The sequence below is a fragment of the Cricetulus griseus genome, chromosome 8 (genome assembly GCF_003668045.3).
Source record: "Cricetulus griseus strain 17A/GY chromosome 8, alternate assembly CriGri-PICRH-1.0, whole genome shotgun sequence".
NCBI classification, from domain to species: domain Eukaryota; kingdom Metazoa; phylum Chordata; class Mammalia; order Rodentia; family Cricetidae; genus Cricetulus; species Cricetulus griseus.
Genome location: NC_048601.1, coordinates 51,757,653 through 51,775,276, shown reverse-complemented (window position 1 = coordinate 51,775,276; position 17,624 = coordinate 51,757,653). Strand labels below are relative to the sequence as shown.

The 17,624-nt window shown below is 49.5% G+C and overlaps 1 protein-coding gene across 1 annotated transcript in view; it reads left to right on the top strand.

Moving 5' to 3' along the window:
* The window catches only part of Fgd5 (FYVE, RhoGEF and PH domain containing 5), a 108,051-nt gene that overhangs the window by 49,335 nt on the left and 41,092 nt on the right, over positions 1–17,624 (top strand). Inside the window, exons 4-5 of the mRNA XM_027428890.2 lie at positions 12,267–12,325; positions 12,433–12,463. Coding sequence (XP_027284691.1) covers positions 12,267–12,325; positions 12,433–12,463 — 90 coding nt within the window. The remainder of the gene's footprint in view (positions 1–12,266; positions 12,326–12,432; positions 12,464–17,624) is intronic.

Below are 17,624 nucleotides of genomic sequence, written 5' to 3'. Positions count from 1 at the left end.
TGTGTACACATGAAGGGCAAACAATTGAACATATTTTTCCCTTGCACAACACTGCAGACAGGAGTCAGTGCCCTGAGGTCCTGAACCAAACCCCTCACCCACTCTCATAGGAATCATTCTTCTAGAACCAACCGTTCCTCGATTCTCCCATGTCCATCACTCTGGATGGGAATAGCATGTACTATATGCAGAGCTACTTTTGCAGAAATCGGATCAAATTGTTAGGATCTTGAAATGGTTCATTTGATTTTTTTCCATAGTACCTCGGAAGTCTTCCTTCTCAATCACACATTTTCCTTACTGCATAGTCTTCCGCTATACAGATGTGCTGGCCCCTCTCTGGCCACTGCACTGCAGAGAACATTTACAGTGTCTGATTTGTTTGCTATTCACTTGACAGCATTGAGGTGACTTGCTCTCTCACTTCCTCATACCCAAGTGTAGGATTTTCCTGGTTTGGGGTGTGACTCAGTGGCAGGGTGCTTGTCTCCTGTGCTTGTCCCCAGCACCACAAACGAAAACCTTTCCTTTGGGGAAGCTCTCACGAGCTAGATATGTGCTTGATCTCCATGTGTGCTGTTGTACTGCTCCCAGAGGCTATGCACCCCCCCCCCCGCCACCTTCAACTTCCCGAAGGCAAGACAGAAACAGACCTCCCAGCCCTGACTCCCTGTGAAGAGAAGTGAGCAAGCGTTAGTAGGAGCTCCTGGGGAGGCCCTGGGAGCGGTTTGGGGGTACAGTGGTGAGCTCTTTGCTCTCCAGATGTTTGGAGGCAGGAGCAGGACAGGAAGCCAAGTCCAACTGGTCCACCCCCGTGTCTGGCCTCACCCTCTCTTACTCAGACACACAAAGGGTGTAGGTTGAAGGAAAGGAGAGAGGAAGAAAGGAAAAGCGAGAAGGACTTAAAAATAACTCTGCTGTAAAAGGCATTCGGAGGCCACAGGCTGGCGCACCCCTCCTGCCCAACAATGAGTGTGCTTTGCAGGCTAATGGGGACTTTTCAGGCAAAATACCAGCTCCCAGGAGACCAGTGCCCAGCCAGGAGCCGGCACCTCCCCACACCTCCTTCCCACACCTCCTCCTCACAGGCTACATCTAGCCACATTTCCCTGAGGGTTGGGCCCTTCCCAACCCTGCTGGCAGAAAGGTCTCCTCAGGCTGGACCCACAGGCCCTCTCCTGCCCACCCACAGCTCCTGCCAGGCTGCCCTTGGCCCCAGCTCTTCCATTTGTAATTTCACCTTTACCCCTTCCCCAAGTTCATGGCCAATTGAACCCTGGTGTTCCCATAAGTCCTTACATAGACTTGGAGCTCAGGTGTGCACCTACTGGGTACTTAGTCCTGCACGTGGCACCATCTGCTCCCACTCATCTTCCCCTACCACTGCATGCTTAATGAACACTGCATTTGGTGGCTGCCAGCACCCTGCCCAAGGCTGACTGGTGGTGGCCTGGAGGAGTTTCCCAGGCTGGGCTGGGTGTTACTTAGTTCTGTAAGACATGAGCCAGGCAACCCATAGTATCGGAACAGGAGCTCCTGGGTGGAGATTTGGGGACTTTAGGGAGAAGGGAAAAACCTGATTTTTTTTTCTTTCTCTCTCTCTTTCTTCCTTCCTTTCTTTCTTTCTTTTCTTTCTTTCTTTCTTTCTTTCTTTCTTTCTTTCAGTTAAAGGAAAGTGTTATGATAAAATGCACAACACAAATCACATTAACTTATTGTGGGGTGCTAGGGACTGAACCCAGAGTCTTGCACATGCTGGTCAAGTCCTCTTCCTCTGAGCTGTGTTCCCCCAGGCTTAGCCTGCTAAGCGTGTACAGCCAGTTAAACGCACCTGGTTTGTGTAGCTCCCTCCACCATTCATCTGCAGGGCTTCTGCACCTTCCCAAACAGATGCCCCTTCCTCATTAGATTCTCCTTCGTCAGCCCCTGGCTCACACTCTACTGCTTACTCTCAATGTGAATTTACCCTCTAGGATTCGTGACTGTGAAGAGTCGACGGTGTTGCCTCTTGTGACTGCTCTTTTCACAGAGGTCCAACCATGTGATAGGTCCTCTCAGAAGTCTACTGTCTAGCTAGACTATCTGTCGTCTGTACAATGGGTGGCTTCTGCCTCCTGAGCCAACTGTGATGCAACTGTCAACAGTGTCTCACAGCTCCGGAGTCACTGAGTCTGGATCTGGAAGTGGGGTTGCTCCACCACGTGATGATTCTGTTTTTACTTCTCATACAGTTTTTGCACCTTCTTACATTCCTACCTATGGTGCAGAGGGTTCCAGTCTCATTCCTGATGAAGGAGCCTCTGAGCTCCACTCGATGAGGCCTACGGAGAGGCGTAGCCAGAGACACGTGGTGCTGGGAAGGAGATGTTCAGGGTCTTCCCAAAGTCCTCACATATGCCCATCTCCCTGGCCTCCGCATGCACTCTGCACACCCCCACCCCTCTCTGATCCAGGCCTTGTCTGCTTGTCCACACAAGCCCCAAGCTCAGTGCCAGCCCCCGCCCTGGTGGCCCCAGCCTTTGGAGGTCCTCTCCCATGGGCTTCACTGGCACTATCGCTATCACTATTCCCCTTTTGCTTCTCCAGCTGTCCTCCTTTGTCCCTGTATGTATGGGATGTTTCCCAAGTCCTGGTCCCAACCCAGTGCCTTATTGCATCCTGTGTCCTTAACTTCACAGCTGCAGCCTTCTAGACCCACAGATGTGGAGACACAACACATCACAAACTGAGCTCACCCCCTGCCCACCAGCTGTCTTTTTCCTCTCATGTTTCTCGTGTGAATGGTAAAGGTTGATTCCTGGGGTGTCACGTTTTTTAATCACTTCATCCCAGCCACATGCCGAATAAAGTCAGGCAGTACCCAGCCTTTGACCGGGCACAGTGAGGATACAGAACCAAGTGCTGCCTGCCCTGCAGCCACCCTGGGACCTTTGCACTTGTCATTTCCTCCACTTTCTGCCCTCTGTGCAAAACGTCACCTCCTGCTGTTCTTGCTGCAGCATTCCTGCCCATTTCCTGGTCCCGGAATTGTGTCCTGGTATCTCTATTCACTTGTGTGAGTTTGGCCTTTCCCCGTTAGAGCAGCCGCAGGAGGGCAGGTACCACATGGCCTGGTACGTAAAAAGCAGTTGCTATCTATAGATAAACAGATGAGTAACTGAATAGATTATCCTCCTTCCCTGCACTTGATGAAGGCATACCTCTACTCACGACAAGTCACAGAGAGAAGATGCCAAATAGCTCCCTCCATTCAGCTGCTAAGGCTGGGATCTCTTGGCTCCCAGGAACCTGCAAGGAGGATGACAGCAGCAGGGACACTATGAGGCAGTGTGGGCAAGGGGGAAAGTGAAAACTCAGAGCTTAGTTTTGAGGATCCATGAGGAGTCATGGGGTCCCAAGGTCCCTGGGTGTCATATACCAGTGTCAAGCTTAGAGGCAGACAAGACAGGGAGGTAGACACGAGGATGCTGAGGGTCCCCTATCTAGTGGCCCCAGCTGTTTGATTGAGCCTCAGGTCACAGTCCTGCTTGCTCCCTCCTTCCTGGTGTTGAATGTTGAATGGTGGTCTGCTTAGTACTCAGTGTGCATAGGAAACCTTCACAGCCCCCAAGTGCCTCTTAGACAACCAACATCCCAGATCCCACCCCAGGCCTCAGTCAGATGGCAAATGCCATGATGCCTGCTATCCCTGTGCACTCTCTGAAGATCAACCTCAGCAGCTCCCTCTGCCCTGGCAGATGCCAGTGAAGATGTTAATGGGGTCCCCAGCCTCAGGAGAGCTGGAGAACCCCCCTTTCCTGCCTTGACAACCTTTAACTAAGCTTGGCATGCCCACTTACCAACTTGTCTGTGTGAGGTAGGACAGTAGGGGCAGCTCTGGTGCTATGTGTGAGCTGAGCATAACTGGGGAAGTGTTTGAGGCTTGGGTTAGGGTGTTTAGGTTGCACAGGAGCCGGGGTGGGGGGAGCTGTCCTTGTGAGAGAATGGATCATGGTTACATGAGGTCTTAGTTACAGCTTCTATTGCTATGTAACAACACTGACCAAAAGCAACTTGGGGAGGAAAGCATTTATTTCAGCTTACAGCTCACAGTCCATCATCCAGGGAAGTCTGGGCAGGAACTCAAGGCAGGAACCTGGAGGCAGAAGCTAATAGAGAGGGCATGAAGGGTGCTACTTACTGGCTTGTTCCCCATGGCATGCTCAGCCTGCTTCTTATACAACCCAAGACCACCATCCCAGGGATGGCACCACCCACAGTGAACTGAGCCCTCCTCAATACTCATTAATCAAGAAAATGTACCACAGGCTAACCTACAGGCCAATACAGTAGGGATTTTTTTCTCAATTGAAGCTCCCTCTTCCCAAATGACTCTAACTTGCATCAAGTTGACATAGAACTAGCCAGCATGCATGGGAAGGTGAACACAAGTCTACAAGAGGCAGGAGCTGACAGGAGATCATGCAGTCCAGACATGTCCTGGCTTCTGAAGTCATGATGAACCTTCTAGAGCCAAAGTGAGAGATGTAGGGACAAGAGGTTAAGAGCACTGGCTGATCTTCCAGAGGTCCCGAGTTCAATTCCCAGCAACCATGTGGTGGTTCACAACCATCTATAATGAGATCTGGTGCCCTCTTCTGGTATGTATTCTGGTATACAAGATGACAGAATACTGTATACATAATAAATAAATCTTTTCGTTTGTTTGGTTGGTTTTTTTGTTTTGTTTTGTTTTTCAAGGCAGGGTTTCTTTGTGGCTGTCCTGGAACTAGCTCTTGTAGACCAGGCTGGTCTTGAACTCACAGACATCCGACTGCCTCTGCCTCCCGAGTGTTGGGATTAAAGGCATGCACCACCAATGCCCAGATATAAATAAATCTTTTTTTAAAAAACCATTTAACACGAGGCTTGCCCTCTTAGTGTCTGTCTGTGATGGAGGGGTACAGAAAATATGGAATATGGCGTCAGCCAGATGGCTCAGCAGGTAAGAGCACTTGCTGCCAAGTCTAACACCCTAAGTTTGATCCCTGGGACCCTCATGGTGTAAAGATCTCCCACAAATTGTTCTTTGACCTACACACACACACACACACACACACACACACACACACACACACACACACCCACACACACACACACTGGAATAGTATTTAGCCTTTAAGAAGGAGATCCTGCGGTTTCTAGGAATGGATGAGTCAGAGGACATTTGGCTAAATGAAGAAATCAGGCACAGAAAGGCCATTCTGCAGAATTCCACTGTACATGGCATCTTGTCTAGTTTGTGAAAGTGGCCAGTAGAAAGTACCAAAGAGAGGTGGGTAGCTGCTGCTTGGTGGGTGTAAGCGTCACTGACCCCAGAGAGTCTTATGTCTCCCAAGAAGGAACTGAAGCCCAACTAGAGCTCACTTCGATGTCTTCAACAGCTCAGAGGTGACATCAGGAATAAAGAGAGGTCAGGTCTTCACTACCTTGGGCACAGAGTTCCAAGACAGCTTTTTTCCACTACAGGTCCATCACAACCGCAGCCAGGCCCAGAGCTCGCTCCCAGTGTTAGCAGGCAGCCCCCTCCCTCTCCACGTGATCACAGGAAGCTATGCATCTCTGCTGTCCCTTCTCCTTCATTGTCCTGCAGGCATTTGTTTCTCTTTGACATCCTCATCCCTCTCCATGTGACACAAGAACAACAGGTGACAGTGGGAATAATCAGCAAGCCATTTCCCCTGTGTGTCTCTGAATTTTCTATTATATTGAAGGCTTTGCTGCTGGGTCCAAATCTCAGGGAGGACCATGCTGTCCCAGAGTAGGAATGCTGGGGACAGAGACTCCTGGAGTCATCTGGCTGCCTGAACACTGTCTCTTGTCAGGCATGACCTTGGAACATTTCTGAAACCCCGTAACAGACCACAGATATGTGCCCTTCCTGCTCTGGGTGTGGCTGTCATGTACCTGAACAGGTTGTTATGAGGAAGTTCAGGGCAGGTGCCCTCTTTGCTGCTACACCACCACCTGGGCCTTAATGTCAGCACCTTGGGGTCCTTGGGATGTTGAGGGGAAACTTGTGTTGTTTCTGGACATTACTGCACCATCTGAAGAGACAGGATCCAGCCAGGGCTCCCTGGCCTGTGTCAGAATATAATGCCACTCAGGCTCACCTCGTGAAGCTCTGTGCTCTCTAGAAGAGCATGTCCATTCATGTTTTAAAAACTAATCTAGAGGGGCTGGAGAGATGGCTCAGTGGTTAAGAGCACTGGCTGCTCTTTCAGAGGACCTGGGTTCAATTCCCAGCACCCACATGGCAGCTCACAACTGTCTGTTACTTCAATTTCAGGGGATCTGACACCTTCACACCAATACACATAAAATAAAGTTAAATAAATTATTTAAAAAATAAACTAATTGAGTATAAATAGCCCCAATTGACAATTATAATTATGATTTTTTATAAATGCTATAATGTCCAAATTCATTGTTTTCTATGAAATTGCTCTTTAATGAAAACTAAAGCCATGTTCTCCCTGCTGTTGCCATATAGATGTATATTAAGTTCCCTGGCTTTTATTTATTTATTTAGTTAGTTATTTAGTTATTTAGTTTTTTTCAAGACAGGGTTTCTCTGTGTAGCTTTGGAGCCTACCTGGCACTCGCTCTGGAGACCAGGCTGCCCTCCAACTCTCAGAGATCCGCCTGCCTCTGCTTCCCGAGTGCTGGGATTAAAGGAGTGTGCCACCAACGCCCAGCCTATATGTATATTAAGTTCCCTGGCTTTTATGTTGTCTATTTTCTTGTTGCTTTGGATAGGCCATTCTCCTGTACAATGTTTAATAAATGCACCCTACAGTGAAAGATTAAAAAAAAGAAAGAAGAACATGTCCATTGTATCTTATGCCATTCCTGTGGGACAGCCTCTGGCATGGCACCAATCTCTTAATAATAGAGGACCCCCCCCTGCCCCCCAGGAACTTGTTGTCACAGGCTGTTTCTCATCCTTACTTACACATCAGAATGTAAACTTGACGACATTTTAAAGCATGGGCTAGGGCTAGGGTCCCGTTGGATGAGCATTTGCCTAGCATGTGTGAGGCCCTAGATTTGATTCCCAGTACCACATAAGCCAGATGTGGTGCCACACACCTGTAATCCCAGCACTGGGAAGGTGGAAGTAGGGAGGTCAGAAGTTCAATGTCATCTTCAACTGCATAATGAGTTTGAGGCCAGCCTGGGCTACGTCAGTCCATCTTGTAATTCACTTAAAAATAGCAAAGCTCTGCCGGGCAGTGATGGGACTTGGGAGGCAGAGGCAGGAGGATCTCTATGAGTTTGAGGCCAGCCTGGTCTACAAAGCTACACAGAGAAACCCTGTTTGGAAAAACCAATAGATAGATAGATAGATAGATAGATAGATAGATAGATAGATAGATAGCAAACCTCATGACTTACTGACATAAAAGGCTACTCTGTCTATTCTGTGAGTTAAGCAAACAGAAGCCAGTATGAAGAAAAGTGGCTGGATTTATGTCTTTCTCAGTGGTAGCTGCATCTGGCTGAGGGAAAGGTGACTAGGCTTGCCTGGCTCCCCCTGTTATTGCTCACTGCTGTTATAGTCCTGACTAGCTTCAGGGAGGCGCTTCCAGGTTCCCACAGATGGCAGATTAGGAAAAGGAGGACCCAAGGGCTCTTTTTGTTTTGTTTTTGTTTTTTCTGCAGATTTTTTAAATTTGAATTAGAAACAAGATTGTTTTATATGACAATCCCTGTTCCCTCTCCCTCCCCTCCTCCCCTACCACTCCCCCAACTAAAACCCCACCTATCACATATCCTTTCTGCTCCCCCTGGATGGTGAGGCCTTCCATAGGGTGTCATCAGAGTCTACCGTATCCTTTGGGATAGGGCCTAGGCCCACCCCCGTGTGTCTTGGCTCAGGGAGTATTCCTCTATGTGGAATGGGCTCCCAAAGTCCACACTTGTGCTAGGGATAAGGACTGAACTACTACAGGAGGTCCCATAGATTTCCGAGGCCAAGGGCTCTTAATGCTCCCTGCTCTGATAGCTGCGGAAACCAAGGTATAGCTGGCACTCTGCACTCTTCCTAGGACCTGCTGTTTCATGAGATTCCCTGGGGGAAGGATGGACCCTGAGTAGCTGAGCCTGATAGCAGCTGATTTGTCTGGGGAGTGGGGAGAAGGGACAATTCTAGCTGACCCTGGGACAGTCCTGGGTAGGGACAGGCAGCTGTCTTGTGTCAACACTCACTATTGGACTATGGGCAATGCCATGTGCAGGCCCTCATGCCCCAAACCAATGCTCCTGGGGAGGAACCCTGTTCCCAGAAGCGTGTCCCTGGACACTGCCTTCAGCCTCCAAGTTCACTTCCTGGTTAAATAAACATCTGTGTTAAATGGCCCAGTTGGGCCCCACCCAGAAGTGGCTTCGGAGGAGAAGCTGGGGCACTGAGCCTGGCAGGCTTCCCTAGGGAAGACACATCCATCATTATGGAGTGCTGAAGCACAGCAGTCTGTGTGTCCCACCCTGAGTCTGCCCGTCTGGCAGGAGGGACGTGCAGAGCCGTCCGTGCCAGGGCCCTCCCAGAAGTCTGTCCCCGATGCTCTGAGATCCTAACAATGGTGATGACGACAACTTTAAAAGTCTGGGATGAGTGAAACCTCTCCCATCCATCACCGTGTCCCTGCGGTGAGGGGTACACACCTTGTTTTTCATGTGAGGCAACCAAGGCATGTGACCAACTGGTCCATGGTCACATGGCTGCCCACAGCCTTGGGGAAGAACCAGGTACCAGTCTTCACAACTCTGTGGAGGCCACCCTGAGGGTCAGGATTAGAAGGAGCTGAGTCTAAGGACACCAGCTTGGCCAATCCTGGAATGCCAGTCCCAGTCAGGTGCCACACAGGAACACTTGCTACCTAGAGTGAGCACAGGTGAGCACAGTTCACTGAGTGCAGATGGTCCCCCATTTACAGTGCAGTGGACTGACATGAGGTGCTTTGACTTTACAATGGACTTATTGAGGCATCAAAAGCATTTATTTCGTTCAGTTTTGTTTGGAGACTGGGTCTCCCTATGTTTCCCAGGCTGGCCCCAAACTTCTGGGTCAAGAGATCCTCTTCCTCTGACTAGAACTATGGGTACCTGCTACTACACCTGGCTTAAATACATCCTGACTTAACTGTATCCTGGACTTGAGGTGGGCTTACTAGACATAACCTGGGTGTCAGGAAAATATGTATGCTTAGCCACGCTGACTCTTTGTCAAGGCTTGGGCACTGGATCCGAGCCTAGGATGGAATCGTAGCTATTCAAAGGGTAGGATTAATCAGTGCCTCAGTTTCCACATCTTCAAAAAAGAGATGATTGAAGTAGCTGGATTCAGGGAGTTAATGAGTATACATAGGTCAGGACTGTGTTTAGCCATTCCTGAGTGTCTACCTGGGAGCTCTTATTATTGTCCCTGTTGACAGTTGAGGCTCAGAGAGGAGAAATAATGCTCAGAGCACAAGGACCGGAAGAGGCAGGGCCCGGGATTTGAACCCAGGTCTTCTAACACCAGAACATTGTCTCTCAGCACTGTGTGACAGGTGAATTACTGCCTTAGGGACTCTCTGTCCTCATTTTATAAGGGACAGATGACAGCTTTAAGTCTCTTGCCTACAAAATACCTCTGTCTGTGGATGCTTTGCTGTGTGTCCCCTAGACTGTAGGAGCCCTGCCCTGGCTAGATGAATCCTCCCTGGGTTTCCCACCTGCTGGATAATGTTGGAACCTCTGCCTTGTGAGCCCAACACTGGTCCTGCAGAAGCAGATTGGATGTCAGTCGGTTTGGTTCCCATAGGAGAGAAGAGGTGATCAAGGGCCAGAGGCTTCCCCGGGTCTCTCAGCTCTCTCTTCTGTCTTCACACTCCAGCTGGAGGCTACAGTGTGCCACAGAAAGGAGACTGACCTAGGTCAACCTCTACCCTGATAGAATGGCTGTCGTGACTTAAACTTCCAGGAAGTCTTTAGGGACTGGCAGCTGGGGGAAAGGCTGTGTTTATTTGGCACCTAATCTATGTCAGACACTGTATCTGATTTTATCAGCATGGGACTTCTGTCTGGAAGTGTCTGAAGATATTTTAGGTATCACTGGGGACTGGGATGTTGCTGTCTTCCTACAGACAGAAGCCATGCCCGCTGTTAATTATCCTAAGACACATAAGAAAGTGCCTATGGCAAAAACCAATGCGGTGACCCAAAATCAATGACTTCTGGTGTTTTCTAGGTTAGGAGCTGTGATGGTTAATACTGTGGACCTGACAGGATCTAGAATCACCTAGAGACAAACTTCTGGACTTGTCTGTGAGGGAGTTTCTAGGTTGGCCTAACTGAGTTGGGAAGACCCACTCTAGCTAGAAGAGCCATTATCCCATGGTCTCATGTCTTGGACTGAATAAAAAGGAGAAAGTGAGCTGAACTCCAGCACTCTTCTCTCTCTGCTCCTTTGCCATGGATACAATGAGATCAGCTGCCATGTGTCCCCCACCATGATGGACTGATTCCCTGAACTGTGAGCCAAAATAAACCCTTTCTTCTTAAGTTGCTCATGTCAAGCATTTTGTGACAGCAGCAAGAAAAGTAAGCAATACAGGTGCTTGTAGATGCAACCCGGGGATGTGGCCACTGAACAGAGCCCTGAAAGCTTCAGAAAGCAGGGAGGGAAGATGTAGGGAAAGACACTACAAGAAGAGGGAAACTGTGCAGAGACCCCCGAGTCAAGAGGGCATCACCAGGACAAAGGTGTGGGATTGGTGGGCTTTTCTTTGTATTTCAGTGGAAAGGTAAGCTCAGGTGCTTGCTGAATCCTCATAATGTGCATGTGTTAGATACTTGCATTGCTGTGCGTATCTTATAGAGAAGAAATTGAGGTCCAAAGAAATTGAATTCCTAATCAATGAGCGAGAGCCAGAGGCAGGAAGTACCTCAATTCTGGATCTGTGTGTTAACTGTACACTGTGCCTCCAATCTCTCACATGTTGACCTAACAAACGGCCCCTTGGGGTTAGAAACACTCAAGTTTAAGAACCTAAGGGCATTTATAGGCTGCTCTACCTGCACAGGAAAAACTGAGGCTTGCTCCCAGAAAGGCACCTATGTAGGATTGTACCCAAAGGTGGGAGTGGAACTGAAACTGGAAGCCAGTGTCCTAGCTGAGTGAACTCTACCTCTCCATGCCACACCTGGGTGTTCCCCATACTCAGTACTCTCTACTTCATCTTTTTGCCTCTGTACCAATTGTCAGCCATGTCAACCGTTTCTGGTAGGCATCAGGTTTGGGGCCACATGCTGGAACTTCTGGTGACAGAAGCGCCTGGCATCTGTCCCCATCCATCCTTCCTGTTTGTGGACAGGATGCAGAAGCTGGAGCTTGGCCGGTTAAACAGCTTCCCTGCTGAGGTCAACCGTAGAGAGAATGAGTGCCCATCATCACTTACTGGCTCGCCTGTTCATTCTTTCACACAGAGGAGCCACTATATGCCAAGCACTGGTCAGAGGTGGAGAAAGCGCATTGTCCTTTCCTTCAGGAGAGGCAGTCCATCTCTCATGGACAGCAGGAACAAAAGGAGAGGGCCCAGGAAGCACCCTCTTGTGAAGTGGCAGCTTAGGCTCCATGGAAGAGGCCAAGCCATGGCAGAATATTTGGGGCCTCTTTTCTTTGAGGTGTTGGGAACAAAGCTCAGAGACATAACCTAGCCCTTGGCCTGTTGAACCAGGGTCTCATGCAACCCAGACTGGTCTGGAGCTCATGGTCCTCTCTGTCTCCTGAGTGTCCAGTTTGTAGATGTGCACCCCCATGCCCAGCTACTATGGCTGAGTCTTAAGCATGGCTGGGAGCTGGGCAGGGAGAAGAGGGAAGCCCTGATGGAACAGTGTATGCAAAAATGAGCAAAAGAGGACTCCCTGGTACAGATACAGCAGGTTATCTTGACTGGTGGGATAGCGAGCTGGGTGCCAAGGTCATGCCACCATGATAGGGACATTTATTGACCACTTTGTCAGGGACCATGCAGGGCATCTGTTTGGTAGCCTTCTAGGGGAGATACTCTTCACACCTATGTGTATAGATGAGGAAACCAAGGTTCAGTGAGGGTGTGTCACTTGCTGAAGGTCACAAGGGTCATAACAAACACACAGACCCACCTCTGTGGCAACGTGGTCATTTTCAGGGCTGTCCTCCCAGCTGCTTACCTGCTTTTCACCGTTTCCCCCCCGCCACACAGGTTGAGGGACAGTCCAGAGCCCTTGTCATCGCTCAGGAGCTGCTATCTTCAGAGAAAGCGTGAGTGCTCCAGCAGCTGCCCGTGGCTTGTACACAAAGCCTTGCTTGCCCCTCCCGTCTTGTCCAGGATGGAGTTAATGCAGCACCATCCCTCTTTCCTTCCACAGATATGTGCAGATGCTGCAGCACTTAAGCCTGGTGAGTTCATCATTTTGATTGTCTCTAACTAATTGTTCTGTTACAGGGCTGGACTCTGAGAGGCAGAAATCAGGGAGCAGACAGGGGTGACTACATTAACAGGCTTGGTGGCTGAGGCCCTGGGCCAGGCTTTTCAGGGAAGCCTAGTCTGCTGATGGATGTACTAGGCAGGATGACTCCCTGCCTGGCTGGGGTGGGAGCTCTGGCAGGGGACACTGGGAGGGAATTTGGAGATAGATGGGGATACTCGGAGCAGTCTGTGTGTTTGTATCTGTGGTGCTGGGGATAGAACCTAGGGCTTGTAGCATGTCAGGTGAGTGTTCCAACACAGCCATGTCCAAACTTCCATGCATGCATGTGCCCTATATTTGATCCTTATATGGAGTATGAGGTGTCTGTACAGTGACGGTTGCTCAGGGAATCAAGGGGCTTTCTTTCTTAATCACCCTGGTCTCCTCCTCCCTAGGAGATCCCTGGGGACGAATGAAGGAAGAAATCATTGAGGGTACAGGGGAACGACCATGATTATGGAGAATCTGGGCAGGCTTCCCTGAGGAGGTGGCTTCGATTCAGGCTGAGTTGCAGGGAAGGTTACACGAAGCAAAGATGAGGGAACTGGGTGTTTAGGCCATGTGGTAGCTCTCCCATGTGCCTAAGGATTCCCAGCTCCATTGCCGTTCAGCCCTGATACTTGATTCCTTGGCTTTATCTGTTCAGATCATAGAATGTCAGAGCCACCAGTGGTCACTGGTGGGCATTTGGCAGGTAGTGATTGTAGGCTCCGAGGAAGCGACTGAGTCCAGGCACACAGTGATGGAGCCAAGGAAGACATGGATTTCCTAACACTCAGTTCACTATTGTCATGCATGATCCATCCTCAGAGCAGAAGATCAGAGGATCATCTGCCAGTGTCCTGCCCCAAGCCAGGTTTTCGGGTGAACCAGTTAGAGATCATGTGGCTGTGGTGTCCCTATGTGAGCAGTGTCCCTGTATGAGCAGGGACCAGCTGGGTTTCTGGGTGGAGGACAGAACAGCCCTCTGGTTTAGCAGGGACAGCTGTTTGGGATTCCAATTCTGTGTGTGTGTGTGTGTGTGTGTGTGTGTGTGTGTGTGTGTGTGTGTTGTTAAAGCTGAAGTTCCCAGGGCTGAAGTGTCCCAGTCCTCCTCCCTTTGCTCTGAAAGTGATTCAGCAGGGCAGAGAAGAATGGACCTCTGAATTCTGCTCCCTCACCAACTCCTGCTTGACAGCCCCACATGGGCTGGGCGCTCTTGATTTGTGAGACATCAGTGTGAGTTTGCAGTGCTTCCTGCTAGGTGGCGAGAGGCTAAAGCTGCTGGTAATCCACCGTGCCATCCTGGGCAGGGGAGAGCCAGTAAATCAGTTCAGTTGCTTTCTGGAACTGTGCTGCTGAGCATTGATCACATCAGAGCCACGTGCAGAGGTGGCAGAAGCCTTGCCACAGGGCTCCAAGCCAGGGATGCTGGTCTTAAAGTAGACCACAGACATCAGGATGTTACTCCCCAGCCCAGGGGTTCATCCCACTTGCTAAAGTTGGCAAGTTCTCCCTCAGACCTCTCTACTCTGCTGGAAAGTCCCCCATCACCACCGTGCTGTGGGGAGGGGAGTGGGCTTCTGTTTGTCAGGCTCGGGATTAAACCTCATGCTTGCCAAATGGTCAGTAGAGCTAATGTGGGCGAGGCTGCAAATTCAGGTCATCCAGGTTGACTCCTGCCACTTGAGGACCTGGTTTCTGGAAGCCTGTTGAGTGGGAATTGGTTTTGGATTTTTGAATGTGAAGAAAGACAGAGAAGAGCTTGAGTCTTTAAAGACCAGTGTGGTCCACAAAGCCTTGAACACTGTTTTGCTTGGCCCTGACAAAGGTGCCCCCTTCTCTCCTCCCATAAGCCTGTCATCAAAGCTTCCCCGCTCCTGCACTTTCCCTCCTACCCAGCTAGGTGGTTCTGGTCACTCATCTTCACAGCACCAAATACCACACACCCATAGCCATTCACCACCGTTCACTAACTACTTGGCTGACTATCAGCCATTGGCTTCCTACTCCATCCCTTTGCCTCTATGCCATCTACTCAGAATTGCATCCTTCCTTTCATCCATGTATAAATCTACACACCTTTCCCTCCTTTCCCTATCTACCCACCCATCCATCCACACACTCACCTCTCCCTTTATCTATTTATCGATGAATTTAACCACCCTTCCCCATCCATTGATCGATCCATCTTTCTATGGATTCATTCATTCTCTCTAAATCCCCCATTCTCATTCTCTCCCCACCCCCAATTCACTCTGAAATATCATAGGCTACTTGGTTGCTGTTGTTACTAAAATAGGCTTGGAGCCTCAAAGATGAAAAAGGACCCATATTTACTCTGGAGTAGGTCTCTGTGTACATGTCCTATACTCATGTGTGTATGCATGCATGTGTGTAGGCACACATGTATGCACGTGTGTATGTGTATAGACCTAAAGTTCAGTCATTTTTCCATCTTGTATCTATTGAGACAAATTCTCTCACTGAACCTGATGCTCACCAATTCTGGCCAGTCTTGCTAGATGCTTTTTCCCCAGGGAATCCCTTGTCTTCTGCTTCTCAAGTGCTAGGATTGCAGGTGGCAATGGCATGGCTTTAACGTGGGTTCCAGGATGTACCCACTTTACCCATGAGCCATTTCCCCGGACTGACAGGTCTCATTTTTGTGAAAAGAGAGGAAGGGGGTGGTGAGAAAGCATACTTACATCACTAAGCATAAATAGAATTTGCACAGCTGTATTTTTGTGAAGAATCTACAGGGGCATGATGGGAAGAGGCTTATAGGAGAAGTGCCACAGAGGTGGACTTGGAGGGAGGGATTCTACCAGTTGCAGAAGGTGGGGTGGTTGGCCTGGGTAAGTGCATGGAGCCTGAAGCTGTATGATATGGGGGTTGAATGGTGTTATCATCTGTGTGGTTAAATGTGGCTGTTTCACAGAGGCAGGAGGCTAAACCAGGGGTTGGAGAAAGGACCTAAACCCAAGATGAGCAGGTTGCAAAGCCTATAATGCCAGCTGAGGGCTTATGCTTTTCCTTGTATTTAGTGAGTTGGTGTATTGAACAGCACTGGTCTCTGGTCACCTTTGCTTCTGTTTTTGTTCTTTTTGTTTTTGTTTTTGTTCTTGTTTAAAACAAAATTTCACCTATTTGAAGTTTACTCTTCTTCCTAGGGGTCCCTCCTCTGGACAGGGCCTCTCCAGACTGCCAGTGGGGGGTGAATGGGAAGTGGCTTCTGTCAGGTCCCTGGGAAGAAGTTCTGGAACCCTTGGCACCACCTTCTGCAGTTCCCTTGCACCACAGCTTTCCTCTTGGCCTTCTGGATGCTCTTAAAGTGCTGTGGGGTATCCTGCAGCCGGTGTCTGCTTTTCCATTGGGTCACAGCTTCCACCGCTTGATTGCCAGTGTCTTCTCTTTGTTTGGGTCTCACCCCAGGTGTCACTGGGGAACGAGCATGTTCAGGACTCAGAGATGTGGGTTGACATGCTTCTATGCTCTCAGAATCTAGGTGACATTCCCATCCCATCTCACTCACAAACTCTCAGTGAAGCCTCCATGTCATCTTTCCCATAGACCCTCAGTGAAGCCCCCGTGTCATTTTGCTTTCAGACTCTTGCTTTCAAAAGGCTTTGTGGGGGGACTCATCTCTGTATAGCAACATCTGTGCCCTAACCCGGAAGATTTCGAGACCAGTAGTACCTTGATGGCTGGGGACTGCAATCTCCTGAAGGTGTCTTCTCTCACACATCTGGTGGCAGATGGTAGCTACTGTCTGGAACCTCAGCTGGGACTATGGCCAGCAAGCTTACCTATGGCCTCTCCCTGTAGTCTCCAAATAGGCTAGTCTAGGCTTCCTCCCAGCCAGTGGCTGGGTGCCAAGAGTGATTGTCCCAAGAGAAAGCTGGGAGGAAGTGCGTGCCATTTTTATGACCCAGGCTTGGAAGTCACGTAGCGCCGTTTCCACCATACTCCACTAGTGGAGACAGTTATAGAGGTCCACCCAAGTTCAAGGGCAAGGAATATAATCTCTACCGCTCAGTAGGAGGATTATCAAGCACACATTTCATAAATATCCTGTAAGAGATACTGTTGTGGTCATTTTTTGGAAAACATAACTCACCATAGATGCCTTTTAAACATGACTTTGTGTCTCTTAGGAACTGTGTTTGACTTCTGGCAACAAAACTTCAAACATGGCAGCTTAAATAACATGAGGTTATCCTCATGAGGAGTAAATCCAGAAGAAATGTTGGGGACTCCTCTACATCTCAGAAACTGCATGCATTTCAAGGGTTCCTCGTGAACTTGAATAGATGCTGTGGCCCCAGCCTTCATATCCATATCTCAGGCAGAAAGAAAGAGAAAGGGAGAAAAGCTAAAGTTTCTGACTCCCAGATAAAGACGGTTCCCTTGAAGATGCCTAGGGTACCACAGGGCAGCTTCTTCCCCTCGCTTGTCACTGCTAGCTTCAGGGGATTCAGTGGACAAGGTCAAGTGCAACTCAATGGCTCTGCTTCTTTGTGTTCATTCTGGAGCTCAGGTGGGGAGGGGGCAGTAGGTACCCCAGAAAAGCCCTTCCTGTTCCCAGTCAGCTAGACAGGGGTCTTCTGCTCTATGTACATGGAAATTGGTTAGGTGAAGAGAGCCCTGCAGGGCAGGGCTTGGGCATTTGACAGCAGCTGGCATCAGCAGCATGCAGGCAGGACCAGAAGCAGGTGGACCCCCTAGTGCTATTCTCCTGCAGGCCTCAGGTCACAGCTCTGGTGTAGATCTAGGAAGTGGGTGCTGTGTCCTAAAGAAAATAGCAGGTTTCAGGCCAGGGAGATGGGTCAGTGGTTAAGAGCACTTGTTGCTCTTGCAGAGGACCCTGGGTTCAATTCCTAGCACCCACATGGGGGGTTCATAACTGCCTGTAACACTAATTCCTGAGGATTCTATGCCCTCTTCTGGCCTCCTTTGACACTGTATGCACTTGGTACACAGACTACAAGTACTCATACAGTAAACAGAAATCTTGAGGAGGGGGCAGGGAGGGAGGGAGGAAGAAAGAAAGGAAGGAAGAAATGAAGGAAGGAAGGAAGGAAGGAAGGAGGGAAGGAAGGAAGGAAGGG